Raw genomic sequence first — 12,895 nt, forward strand, 5'->3', positions numbered from 1 at the left:
TACCTAAGCGATTATATGCATCGCAGGACAGGCTAGATAAACTAGTAATATCATCAACCATGTGTAGTTAACTAGTGATTATGATTGATTGTTTTTTATAAGATAAGTTTAATGCTAGCTAGCAACTTACCTTGGCTTCTTACTGCATTCGCGTAACAGGCAGGCTCCTCGTGGAGTGCAATGTAAAGCAGGTGTTTAGAGCGTTGGACTAGTTAACCGAAAGGTTGCAAGATTGAATCCCTGAGCTGACAAGGTAAAAATCTGTCGTTCTGCCCCTGAACAAGGCAGTTAACTCACCGTTCCTAGGCCGTCATTGTAAATAAGAATTTGTTCTTAACTGACTTGCGTAGTAAAATAAAGGTCTAAACATGTTTGTTTTTTTAAATATAAATCGGTGTCCAAAAATACCGATTTCCGATTGTTATGAAAACTTGAAATCGGACCTAATTAATCGGCCATTCCGATTAATCGGTTGACCTCTAGTCTTGAACCAGCCTCTGCTTCCAGGCTTCCTTGTGTTTTGAACCACTCATAACTATCACGTTAGGGAAAAGTATATTGTGCTTCCTGTTGTGTGTAAATGTTTTTCTTCTGTCTCTAGGTGGAGACCAGGGGGTCTTGAATGGCTACTTCAGTAACTGGGCAACAGCAGATATATCAAAACACCTCCCCTTCATCTACAACCTCAGCAGCATAGCAATCTACACCTACCTTCCAGCATTCAAACAGTAAGTACTCAGCCTACACATACCTTCCAGCATTCAAACAGTAAGTACTCAGCCTACACATACCTTCCAGCATTCAAACAGTAAGTACTCAGCCTACACCTCCCTTCCAGCATTCAAACAGTAGGTACTCAGCCTACACCTACCTTCCAGCATTCAAACATTTACATTTACATTTAAGTCATTTAGCAGATGCTCTTATCCAGAGCGACTTACAAAATGGTGCATTCACCTTATGATATCCAGTGGAACAACCACTTTACAATAGCGCATCTAAATATTTTAAGGGGGGGTTAGAAGGATTACTTTATCCTATCCCAGGTATTCCTTAAAGAGGTGGGGTTTCAGGTGTCTCCGGAAGGTGGTGATTGACTCCGCTGTCCTGGCGTCGTGAGGGAGCTTGTTCCACCATTGGGGTGCCAGAGCAGCGAACAGTTTTGACTGGGCTGAGCGGGAACTGTGCTTCCTCAGAGGTAGGGGGGCCAGCAGGCCAGAGGTGGATGAACGCAGTGCCCTTGTTTGGGTGTAGGGCCTGATCAGAGCCTGAAGGTACGGAGGTGCCGTTCCCTTCACAGCTCCGTAGGCAATCAAACAGTAGGTACTCAGCCTACACCTCTCTTCCAGTACTCGTATGATAGAGAACTTCTTACATTGATAAACCATTCAGCTAAATCACAAACATGGCTACATCAAGTTAACATTTGAGTTGATTTCTACAACTCCCTGCTTGCCTGAACATTAGGTGGGAAGATCAGCAGTGGCTCAGTAGTAGGCTGCCTGTTAAACCCCTAGCAGGGGTAGGTGGGTGGTAGACTGCCTGTTAAACCCCTAGCAGGGAGGGGTAGCTGCCTGTTAAACCCCGAGCAGGGGTAGATGGGTGGTAGACTGCCTGTTAAACCCCTAGGTGGTAGACTGCCTGTTAAACCCCGAGCAGGGGTAGATGGGTGGTAGACTGCCTGTTAAACCCCTAGCAGGGGTAGTGTTGGCGTGGGCTGTGAGAAGGGGGAGGCGTAAGGTGATACGATCACATGAAAGTGTGCTCATGCTGTGGCATCAGGTTACCAGTGATGGGAGCTTTTACAGAGCAGCAGCATGAAGTCTAAAGGCTTCTCCCAGCCACTGTAGGGACCAAGGCCTTGTTGGGTTAGATATCAAGCCGGAGCTTCACAGCTGAGACCAGAGGCCAAAATGAAGCTATTTATTTAAAGACCTTTATGCCTGTAGACAGGACCTCTGCTGGTCAGTGACAAATCTCTCCCTCTCCTTTCTCTTGCCCTTCATTCCCCTCCCCCCCCACCCCCTCAATTGCCCTTCATTCTCCCCCCCACCACCCCCCCCTCTTGCGCTTTATGTTCGCTCACATTTAATTTTCCTCTGGCAAAATCAGCCATTTTAATTAACAAACTTATCTCAGCAGTTAACATGGGTTAATGTATTTCCCCTGGTATCAGAATGACGGGACGACCTTTATTTATTTGCTGCTACTGTTCCGTATGACAAACTCCCGGTCCTGCTTTCAGTGCCAGTCAGTCACACTATTGATTGGGTGTAGGTAATACTGGCGGGGCACAGGGCTTCTGGGACGAGCGGGCGGGGCGCAGGGCTTCTGGGACGAGCTGACTCTTGGAGTCTTATTACTGCTGATTAAATGGTGCGGTGTCATGTTGAATTCAATCACCAATTTATTGGGCAATTTGCTGCCAAACCACATCATTCACAACAACCTTTAACTACAAGATTACAAGTAAATGCTTCTACACCTGCATTGTTTGCTGTTTAGGGTTTTAGGCCTAGTTTCTGTACAGCACTTTGTGACATCAGCTGATGTAAGAAGGGCTTTATAAATACATTTGATTGACGTAAATGAACACTCATTCTGTTCCAGATACGGTGGCAACGCCAAGGTGGTCCACTTCCTGGGTCAGACCAAACCGTGGAGCTATACGTACGACCCCACGACCAAGAGGATCAGCGGGGACATCCAGGAGACCTCCGCACATCCCAGCTTCCTCCTGGACTGGTGGATCCTCTACTCTTCCTCTGTGGTGCCCATGATGACAGAGGGATATGGAGACCAGCCCTTCCACTCTGGCTGTGTGGAAGTCAGTCTAGAAGTATGAGCCTTTTCTTCTTCTACAGAACTGTTATCAACAGCTGGAACAATTGTGGTTACTTGGATGCTTCTTGTTAGTAAGTAAAAGTAATGTAGTCTCTCCGCACCTCCTGAATTAATACCAAACGATTAGAAATTAGGATTAGTCCATTTGTAAAATGTAGTGGTACTTCAGTCCTGATGGCTGTTGCGACGTCTAACCCTCATTTGTCCATCTGATTTAGTTTAATCCTCGGTCAAAGTTGTAATCATCGTGGTCACTGGCATGAGCTGTGGTCCCAGATCTATAGTCACAAGGATGGATGGTATGCTGAAGGAGACTAGTTGGGATGCTGAAGGAGACTAGTTGGGATGCTGAAGGAGACTAGTTGGGATGCTGAAGGAGACTAGTTGGGATGCTGCCTTAACAGACAACGCCTTATCTCTCGTCACTAATAATCGCCGCTTCTTGTGGGCAATCTGTTGTACAATAAACCTGGCTTAGCTTCTAGCCCTATAATACGATAGCCAAGCGAACACAAGGCTATAAGAACTGAACAAAAATATAACCGTTTTGGTCCTATGTTAAAATTGGCTGAAATAAAAGATGCCAGAAATGTTCCATACGCACAAAAAGCTTATTTCTCGTTTTGTGCACAAAGTTGTTTACATCCCTGTTGGTGAGCATTTTCTCCTTTGCCAAGATAATCCATCCACCTGACAGGTGTTGCATATCAAGAAGCTGATTAAACATGATTCTTACACAGATGCACCTTGTGCTGGGTGACAAAAGGTCACTCTAAAATGTGCAGTTTGGTCACACGCCACAGATGTTTTGAGGGAGGGAACAATTGGTGTGACTACTGCAGCAATTCCCCGTTAATTAATCTAGTTTAAGGCAACTCAAGGTAATTTTTAGAGCTTTTGGCAGTACAGCCATCTGGCCTCAACTGCAGACCGCGTGGTGTTGTGTGGCGGAGTGGTTTGCCAACATCGTGAACAGAGTGGTTGAGTTATCGTATGGGCAGGCATATGCTATGGACAATGAACACACTTGTGTTTTATCGATGGCCGTGACGAGATCCTGAGGCCCATTGTCGTGCCATTCATCCACCGCCATCACCTCATATTTGGGGCGGCAGGGTAGCCAAGTGGTTAGAGCGTTGGACTCAAAGGTTGCAAGTTCGAATCCCCGAGCTGACAAGGTACAAATCTGTCGTTCTGCCCCTGAACACTGTTCCTAGGCCGTCATTGAAAATAAGAATTTGTTCTTAACTGACTTGCCTAGTTACATTAAGGTAAAATAAATATACTGCTCAAAAAAATAAAGGGAACACTTACACAACACATCCTAGATCTGAATGAATGAAAGAAATACTTTTATTAAATACTTTTTTCTTTACATAGTTGAATGTGCTGACAACAAAATCACACAAAAATAATCAATGGAAATCCAATTTATCAACCCATGGAGGTCTGGATTTGGAGTCACACTCAAAATTAAAGTGGAAAACCACACTACAGGCTGATCCAACTTTGATGTAATGTCCTTAAAACAAGTCAAAATGAGGCTCAGTAGTGTGTGTGGCCTCCACGTGCCTGTATGACCTCCCTACAACGCCTGGGCATGCTCCTGATGAGGTGGCGGATGGTCTCCTGAGGGATCTCCTCCCAGACCTGGACTAAAGCATCCGCCAACTCCTGGACAGTCTGTGGTGCAACGTGGCGTTGGTGGATGGAGCAAGACATGATGTCCCAGATGTGCTCAATTGGATTCAGGTCTGGGGAACGGGCGGGCCAGTCCATAGCATCAATGCCTTCCTCTTGCAGGAACTGCTGACACACTCCAGCCACATGAGGTCTAGCATTGTCTTGCATTAGGAGGAACCCAGGGCCAACCGCACCAGCATATGGTCTCACAACGGGTCTGAGGATCTCATCTCGGTACCTAATGGCAGTCAGGCTACCTCTGGCGAGCACATGGAGGGCTGTGCGGCCCCCCAAAGAAATGCCACACCACACCATGACTGACCCACCGCCAAACCGGTCATGCTGGAGGATGTTGCAGACAGCAGAACGTTCTCCACGGCGTCTCCAGACTCTGTCACGTCTATCACGTGCTCAGTGTGAACCTGCTTTCATCTGTGAAGAGCACAGGGCGCCAGTGGCGAATTTGCCAATCTTGGTGTTCTCTGGCAAATGCCAAACGTCCTCCACGGTGTTGGGCTGTAAGCACAACCCCCACCTGTGGACGTCGGGCCCTCATACCACCCTCATGGAGTCTGTTTCTGACCGTTTGAGCAGACACATGCACATTTGTGGCCTGCTGGAGGTCATTTTGCAGGGCTCTGGCAGTGCTTCTCCTGCTCCTCCTTGCACAAAGGCGGAGGTAGCGGTCCTGCTGCTGGGTTGTTGCCCTCCTACGGCCTCCTCCACGTCTCCTGATGTACTGGCCTGTCTCCTGGTAGCGCCTCCATGCTCTGGACACTACGCTGACAGACACAGCAAACCTTCTTGCCACAGCTCGTATTGATGTGCCATCCTGGATGCGCTGCACTACCTGAGCCACTTGTGTGGGTTGTAGACTCCATCTCATGCTACCACTAGAGTGAAAGCACCGCCAGCATTCAAAAGTGACCAAAACATCAGCCAGGAAGCATAGGAACTGAGAAGTGGTCCCCACCTGCAGAACCACTCCTTTATTGGGGGTGTTTTGCTAATTGCCTATAATTTCCACCTGTTGTCTATTCCATTTGCACAACAGCATGTGAAATGTATTGTCAATCAGTGTTGCTTCCTAAGTGGACAGTTTGATTTCACAGAAGTGTGATTGACTTGGAGTTACATTGTGTTGTTTAAGTGTTCCCTTTATTTTTTTGAGCAGTATATTTCAGCATGATAATGCACGGCCCCAAGTCGCAAGGATCTGTACACAATACCTGGAAGCTGAAGATGGCCTGCGTACTCACTAGACATATCACCCATTGAGCATGTTTGGGATGCTCTGGATCGACGTGTACGACAGCGTGTTCCAATATCCAGCGACTTCCCACAGCCATTGGAGAGGAGTGGGACAACATTCTACAGGCCACAAATCAACAGCCTGATCAACTCTATGGGAAGGAGACGTGTCGTGCTGCATGAGGCAAAGGATGGTCATAACAGACTGACCAACAGACATCTGTTTTCAGTTATGAAATCCATAGATTAGTGCCTCATGAATGTTTCAATTGACTGATTTTTCCTTTTAAATGAAATTGTTGCCTGTTAAGTTTATATATTTGTTCAGTATAGATCGGTTTGGCGTAACATCAATGTGTTAATATGAATGGCAGGTTTAGATTATAGTGTAGCTGTACTGACTGCAAAGAAACAGGTGTTTTTCTCTGTAGCTTTTTCCTGAATTCATCAAATCTCTCTGTTTCTAGATGTTAATATTGTTTTGTTTCCTCCTCCAGGGAAGCAGCACGTGTTTCCTCCCGCAGGAAAGCGGCACGTCCCATGACCCCCATCACAGCGAGCCATGCATGCCAACCGAGACATCGGAGGAACGCAAGCAGAAATGGGAGCAGGGCCAGGCGGACTACATGGGAATGGACTCGTTCGACAATATCCAGAAAAAGCTTGACGCTTTTCTCAAATGAAGGTCGACAAGGGATCACTTAGTTTGACAGATTGGTTTAGTTGTTTCTCCCCCCCCCCTTACCAATAGTTGGTTCTCTACCCACACCAGCTCCTAGGATTACAGCAGAAACATTCTGACATCGTTGACAGAGCTCATAAACTATACATTACTTGTGTAGTATGTTTAGGCTGTCGCATACTGTAAAGATGCCCACACTGTGAAGCACAAATTTGTTGACACTCATGATTAAAAAAAAAAAAGTTGGGAATTGCTGTATTTGTGAAGCGAATTTAAAAACTGCAATAAAATATGGCCTTGCCAGATATATGAACATTACGAGCCTTACATGGGGACACTGAGACATTTTAAAGATTAATACTTTATTTTTTTGGGGGGGGGGGGGCACTGAAATACACCTTTCATAGATGCAGGGGTGGCAATACTTCTGAATCCTCAGACTAACAAAGCGTTTAATGTGTTGTCCTGCCATGTCCTGTGTGAACATCTCTACACAGGACAACCAGGGACGAATATACTGTCTTACCATGCAGACAGTTGGATATGAAGTCGCACCTCGATTGCCTCTCTAAACTATCATTATCTAAAAGTAAATTATCTTCCTCTGATATTCTTGAGGAAAGATGCTGTTCTGCTGCCTTTTTGTGATTTATACAGTTTACAAATTCACTTTGCAGCCACTATAAGTGATTGCTTCTCTGGCTTGTTTCACCCAGGGTAAGTTTTCAGTTGGCCTGAGCCCAGGGTGATTTTTTTTTTGTCGACCTAAACCCTCCACAGCTGGATTTGAGAACCTGTTGCACTTCCTCGTTGAGCTGAAGGCTCCATTCTTCAGCTAGTGTTTGATCAGATCTGTACTCAGCGGTTCATAACACTGGTACAAGTTCATCTCCTTTTTGTTCATCTTTTTTTTTTTAGGTCACTACTTTAACTTGACCCAAATGGGACCGGGTCCACAGCCCCTGTCACATAAAGTACTGGGTCTTTGACACAGTAACACGAGTTCATTCAGGAAGGTTATATGGTACAGGACATGAATACATTACATTGTCACACTATTACACCCCCATATCTCTGATCTGTGTTAGAAATCAGGGTGTGAGTACCTCATTACTATTGAGCCATTGGATTCCCATGTGGAGTAGGCATGTGGTATAACTGGCTTAATGGACATCCATAGCCCTACTAGAGACAGTATAGCACAGAGAGAGAAGGGTCATGAGCAGATAAGCTCCCATGTTTTTCTGCATGTTTAGAGTTAGATTTTTTGGGGGGGGAGTGGACATATAGGATGCTACCCTCAACTCCAAACCTACGACCTGATTTTGGACATAATTACCTGGAATGCTTCCTACACCCAAGGAATATTATTCCCAAACTGTACAGTAAATGCTCTCGCAACCTGGAACTGGGTAATGCTTAGTCTGAAGCTATTTTATACATTCAAAAGCCAAGAAAAACACATTACAATGATATATTTTACTTTATAAGGACTGAATGCTAAGGCTACAAAGCTTGCAAGGACAAAGGAAACACCTTCAATTAGCACTGACGTGTGAAGCGAGAGGTGTCGAAGCCTTTAAGCCCAACAAATTACAGGCTACCCCACCCAGATCCAGAGGCCTTGATGCCCCCTCCTGCTGTTCATTATCAAATCTGCCTCCAGAAATAAAAGCTTCTCCCAAGTGGGTGTGATGCCTACTCCCGTTGCCTGCTGCTTTGATTCCACCTGGCGATCTGTTCACCGTCTGTCTCCCCCTGTCTGGTACAGATTATTACCAGTCCCACAAGGTAGGACTCCGAACACCCAGAAAAGGCTACTCTCCTCGATGTTATCCTCACAAATAATCCTGATAGGTATCAGGTCTGGTGTTTTCTGTAATGACCTTAGTGATCACAGTTTAACATCCTGTGTTCATAATGGCTGCTCAGTAAAACGACCTGTCCTGATTTGTCATAGACGCTTGCTAAAAAACTTTAATGAACAAGCCTTCCTTCATGACCTGGCCTCTGTTAAATGGTATAGAATCAGCTTGATCCCCTCTGTTAAATGGTATAGAATCAGCTTGATCCCCTCTGTTAAATGGTATAGAATCAGCTTGATCCCCTCTGTTAAATGGTATAGAATCAGCTTGATCCCCTCTGTTAAATGGTATAGAATCAGCTTGATCCCCTCTGTAAAATGGTATAGAATCAGCTTGATCCCCTCTGTAAAATGGTATAGAATCAGCTTGATCCCCTCTGTAAAATGGTATAGAATCAGCTTGATCCCCTCTGTAAAATGGTATAGAATCAACTTGATCCCCTCTGTTAAATGGTATAGAATCAGCTTGATCCCCTCTGTTAAATGGTATAGAATCAGTTTGATCCCCTCTGTTAAATGGTATAGAATCAGCTTGATCCCCTCTGTTAAATGGTATAGAATCAGCTTGATCCCCTCTGTAAAATGGTATAGAATCAGCTTGATCCCCTCTGTAAAATGGTATAGAATCAGCTTGATCCCCTCTGTTAAATGGTATAGAATCAGCTTGATCCCCTCTGTTAAATGGTATAGAATCAGCTTGATCCCCTCTGTAAAATGGTATAGAATCAGCTTGATCCCCTCTGTAAAATGGTATAGAATCAGCTTGATCCCCTCTGTAAAATGGTATAGAATCAGCTTGATCCCCTCTGTTAAATGGTATAGAATCAGCTTGATCCCCTCTGTTAAATGGTATAGAATCAGCTTGATCCCCTCTGTAAAATGGTATAGAATCAGCTTGATCCCCTCTGTAAAATGGTATAGAATCAGCTTGATCCCCTCTGTAAAATGGTATAGAATCAACTTGATCCCCTCTGTTAAATGGTATAGAATCAGCTTGATCCCCTCTGTTAAATGGTATAGAATCAGCTTGATCCCCTCTGTTAAATGGTATAGAATCAGCTTGATCCCCTCTGTTAAATGGTATAGAATCAGCTTGATCCCCTCTGTTAAATGGTATAGAATCAGCTTGATCCCCTCTGTTAAATGGTATAGAATCAGCTTGATCCCCTCTGTTAAATGGTATAGAATCAGCTTGATCCCCTCTGTTAAATGGTATAGAATCAGCTTGATCCCCTCTGTTAAATGGTATAGAATCAGCTTGATCCCCTCTGTTAAATGGTATAGAATCAGCTTGATCCCCTCTGTAAAATGGTATAGAATCAGCTTGATCCCCTCTGTAAAATGGTATAGAATCAGCTTGATCCCCTCTGTTAAATGGTATAGAATCAGCTTGATCCCCTCTGTTAAATGGTATAGAATCAGCTTGATCCCCTCTGTTAAATGGTATAGAATCAGCTTGATCCCCTCTGTTAAATGGTATAGAATCAGCTTGATCCCCTCTGTAAAATGGTATAGAATCAGCTTGATCCCCTCTGTAAAATGGTATAGAATCAGCTTGATCCCCTCTGTAAAATGGTATAGAATCAGCTTGATCCCCTCTGTAAAATGGTATAGAATCAACTTGATCCCCTCTGTTAAATGGTATAGAATCAGCTTGATCCCCTCTGTTAAATGGTATAGAATCAGTTTGATCCCCTCTGTTAAATGGTATAGAATCAGCTTGATCCCCTCTGTTAAATGGTATAGAATCAGCTTGATCCCCTCTGTAAAATGGTATAGAATCAGCTTGATCCCCTCTGTAAAATGGTATAGAATCAGCTTGATCCCCTCTGTTAAATGGTATAGAATCAGCTTGATCCCCTCTGTTAAATGGTATAGAATCAGCTTGATCCCCTCTGTAAAATGGTATAGAATCAGCTTGATCCCCTCTGTAAAATGGTATAGAATCAGCTTGATCCCCTCTGTAAAATGGTATAGAATCAGCTTGATCCCCTCTGTTAAATGGTATAGAATCAGCTTGATCCCCTCTGTAAAATGGTATAGAATCAGCTTGATCCCCTCTGTAAAATGGTATAGAATCAGCTTGATCCCCTCTGTAAAATGGTATAGAATCAACTTGATCCCCTCTGTTAAATGGTATAGAATCAGCTTGATCCCCTCTGTTAAATGGTATAGAATCAGCTTGATCCCCTCTGTTAAATGGTATAGAATCAGCTTGATCCCCTCTGTTAAATGGTATAGAATCAGCTTGATCCCCTCTGTTAAATGGTATAGAATCAGCTTGATCCCCTCTGTTAAATGGTATAGAATCAGCTTGATCCCCTCTGTTAAATGGTATAGAATCAGCTTGATCCCCTCTGTTAAATGGTATAGAATCAGCTTGATCCCCTCTGTTAAATGGTATAGAATCAGCTTGATCCCCTCTGTTAAATGGTATAGAATCAGCTTGATCCCCTCTGTAAAATGGTATAGAATCAGCTTGATCCCCTCTGTAAAATGGTATAGAATCAGCTTGATCCCCTCTGTTAAATGGTATAGAATCAGCTTGATCCCCTCTGTTAAATGGTATAGAATCAGCTTGATCCCCTCTGTTAAATGGTATAGAATCAGCTTGATCCCCTCTGTTAAATGGTATAGAATCAGCTTGATCCCCTCTGTTAAATGGTATAGAATCAGCTTGATCCCCTCTGTTAAATGGTATAGAATCAGCTTGATCCCCTCTGTTAAATGGTATAGAATCAGCTTGATCCCCTCTGTTAAATGGTATAGAATCAGCTTGATCCCCTCTGTTAAATGGTATAGAATCAGCTTGATCCCCTCTGTTAAATGGTATAGAATCAGCTTGATCCCCTCTGTTAAATGGTATAGAATCAGCTTGATCCCCTCTGTCGAAGATGCTTGGACCTTCTTGTTTTATATCTTCAGTGGTATTGTTAACGAACACACCTCCATAAAGATCATGATAATTAAAAACAGGTTCAGCTCCTGGTTCGACCGCGATCTGGCAGAGTTACTCCACCTCAAGAATTGCATTTGGCGAAAGGCTCGGTACACGCACACTCAGGCTGACTGGCTCTCGTTCAGGCAAATGAGAAATAAGTTCACTCAGGCTATCCGGAAGGCCAAAGTTAGTTACTTTAAGGAGCAGTTCTCTCTCTGTGGGTCTAACCCCAAGAAGTTCTGGAAAACAGTTAAAGACCTGGAGAATAAACCCTCCTCCTCACAGCTGCCCATGTCCCTTAATGTTGACGATGTGGTTGTTACTGACAAGAAGCACATGGCTGAGCTCTTTAATCACCACTTCATTAAGTCAGGATTCCTATTTGACTCAGCCACGCCTCCTTGCCCAGCCAACATTTCCTCATCTCCCACCCCTTCTATACGACTATCCCCGATGCTCCTCCCTCTTTTCCCCCTGCCCCGCTACAAAGTTTCTCCCTGCAGGCAGTCACTGAGTCCGAGGTGCTAAAGGAGCTCCTGAAACTTGACCGCAAAAAAAACATCTAGGTCAGATGGTTTATACCCTTTCTTCTTTAAGTTTGCTGCCCCTGTCATCGCCAAGCCTATCTCTGACCTGTTTAACCTGTCTCTCCTTTCTGGGGAGGTTCCCATTGCTTGGAAGGCAGCCACGTTAGTCCTTTATTTAAAGGGGGAGATCAAGCTGATCCTAACTGTTATAGGCCTATTTCTATTTTACCCTGTTTATCAAAAGTGTTGGAAAAACGTGTCAATAATCAACTGACCGGCTTTCTTGATGTCTATACACTGCACTCTTTGAGAGAGGTAGTTAGCAAACCAGGCCAAAGACTCATCAATAAGAATAGAATGGTCTACCGTATCAAAAGCTTTGGCCAAGTCAATAGCAGCACAACATTGCTTAGAATCAAGGGCAATGGTGACATCATTGAGGACCTTTAAGGTTGCACTGACACATCCATAACATGAGTGGACCAGATTGCAGACCAGAGATAATACTATAAAATAAGAAAATCTACTGTCTCAGCCACTGCCTGTCACCAAGCGAGTACCCCAAGGCTCAATCCTAGGCCCCACGCTCTTCTCAATTTACATCAACAACATAGCTCAGGCAGTAGGAAGCTTCACTGTGCATGTAGAGAACTTGATAAGGAAGCTCAAGCTGAAAATAGGATTTTATTACCGGAATAAGCCTTGTTTTTCTCTGGAGGCCAGGAAGGAGCTGGTACGATGTACATTACTGGTGGTTTTAGATTTTAGTGATGTTATATATATGCAGGCCTCAAGCACTACCCTGAGAGCACTTGATTCAGTGCATCATGCAGCCCTCAGGTTCATTACCAATCAAACTAACACATCGTGATCTCTACAGCGCTGTTGGCTGGTCGTCATTGACCTTGCGTAGGCTTAAACACTGGTATATACTTTATATATGTGTGATTTTGTTGTCAGCACATTCAACTATGTAAAGAAAAAAGTATTTAATAAGATTATTTCATTCATTCAGATCTAGGATGTGTTATTTTAGTGTTCCCTTTATTTTTTTGAGCAGTGTATATGCAGGCCTCAACCACAACCCTGAGAGCACTTGATTC

General features: G+C 44.1%; 1 protein-coding gene across 1 annotated transcript in view; it reads left to right on the forward strand.

The window, feature by feature from the left end:
• The window catches only part of LOC106579759 (glycogenin-1), a 30,435-nt gene extending 23,662 nt beyond the window's left edge, over positions 1–6,773 (forward strand). Inside the window, exons 5-7 of the mRNA XM_014159923.3 lie at positions 602–728; positions 2,611–2,839; positions 6,276–6,773. Of these exons, the coding sequence (XP_014015398.1) occupies positions 602–728; positions 2,611–2,839; positions 6,276–6,461 (542 nt within the window). The 3' untranslated portion in view covers positions 6,462–6,773. The remainder of the gene's footprint in view (positions 1–601; positions 729–2,610; positions 2,840–6,275) is intronic.
• Positions 6,774–12,895: the final 6,122 nt, after the last annotated feature.

This window comes from Salmo salar, chromosome 19 (assembly GCF_965601325.2).
Source record: "Salmo salar chromosome 19, fSalSal1, whole genome shotgun sequence".
Lineage (NCBI taxonomy): Eukaryota > Metazoa > Chordata > Actinopteri > Salmoniformes > Salmonidae > Salmo > Salmo salar.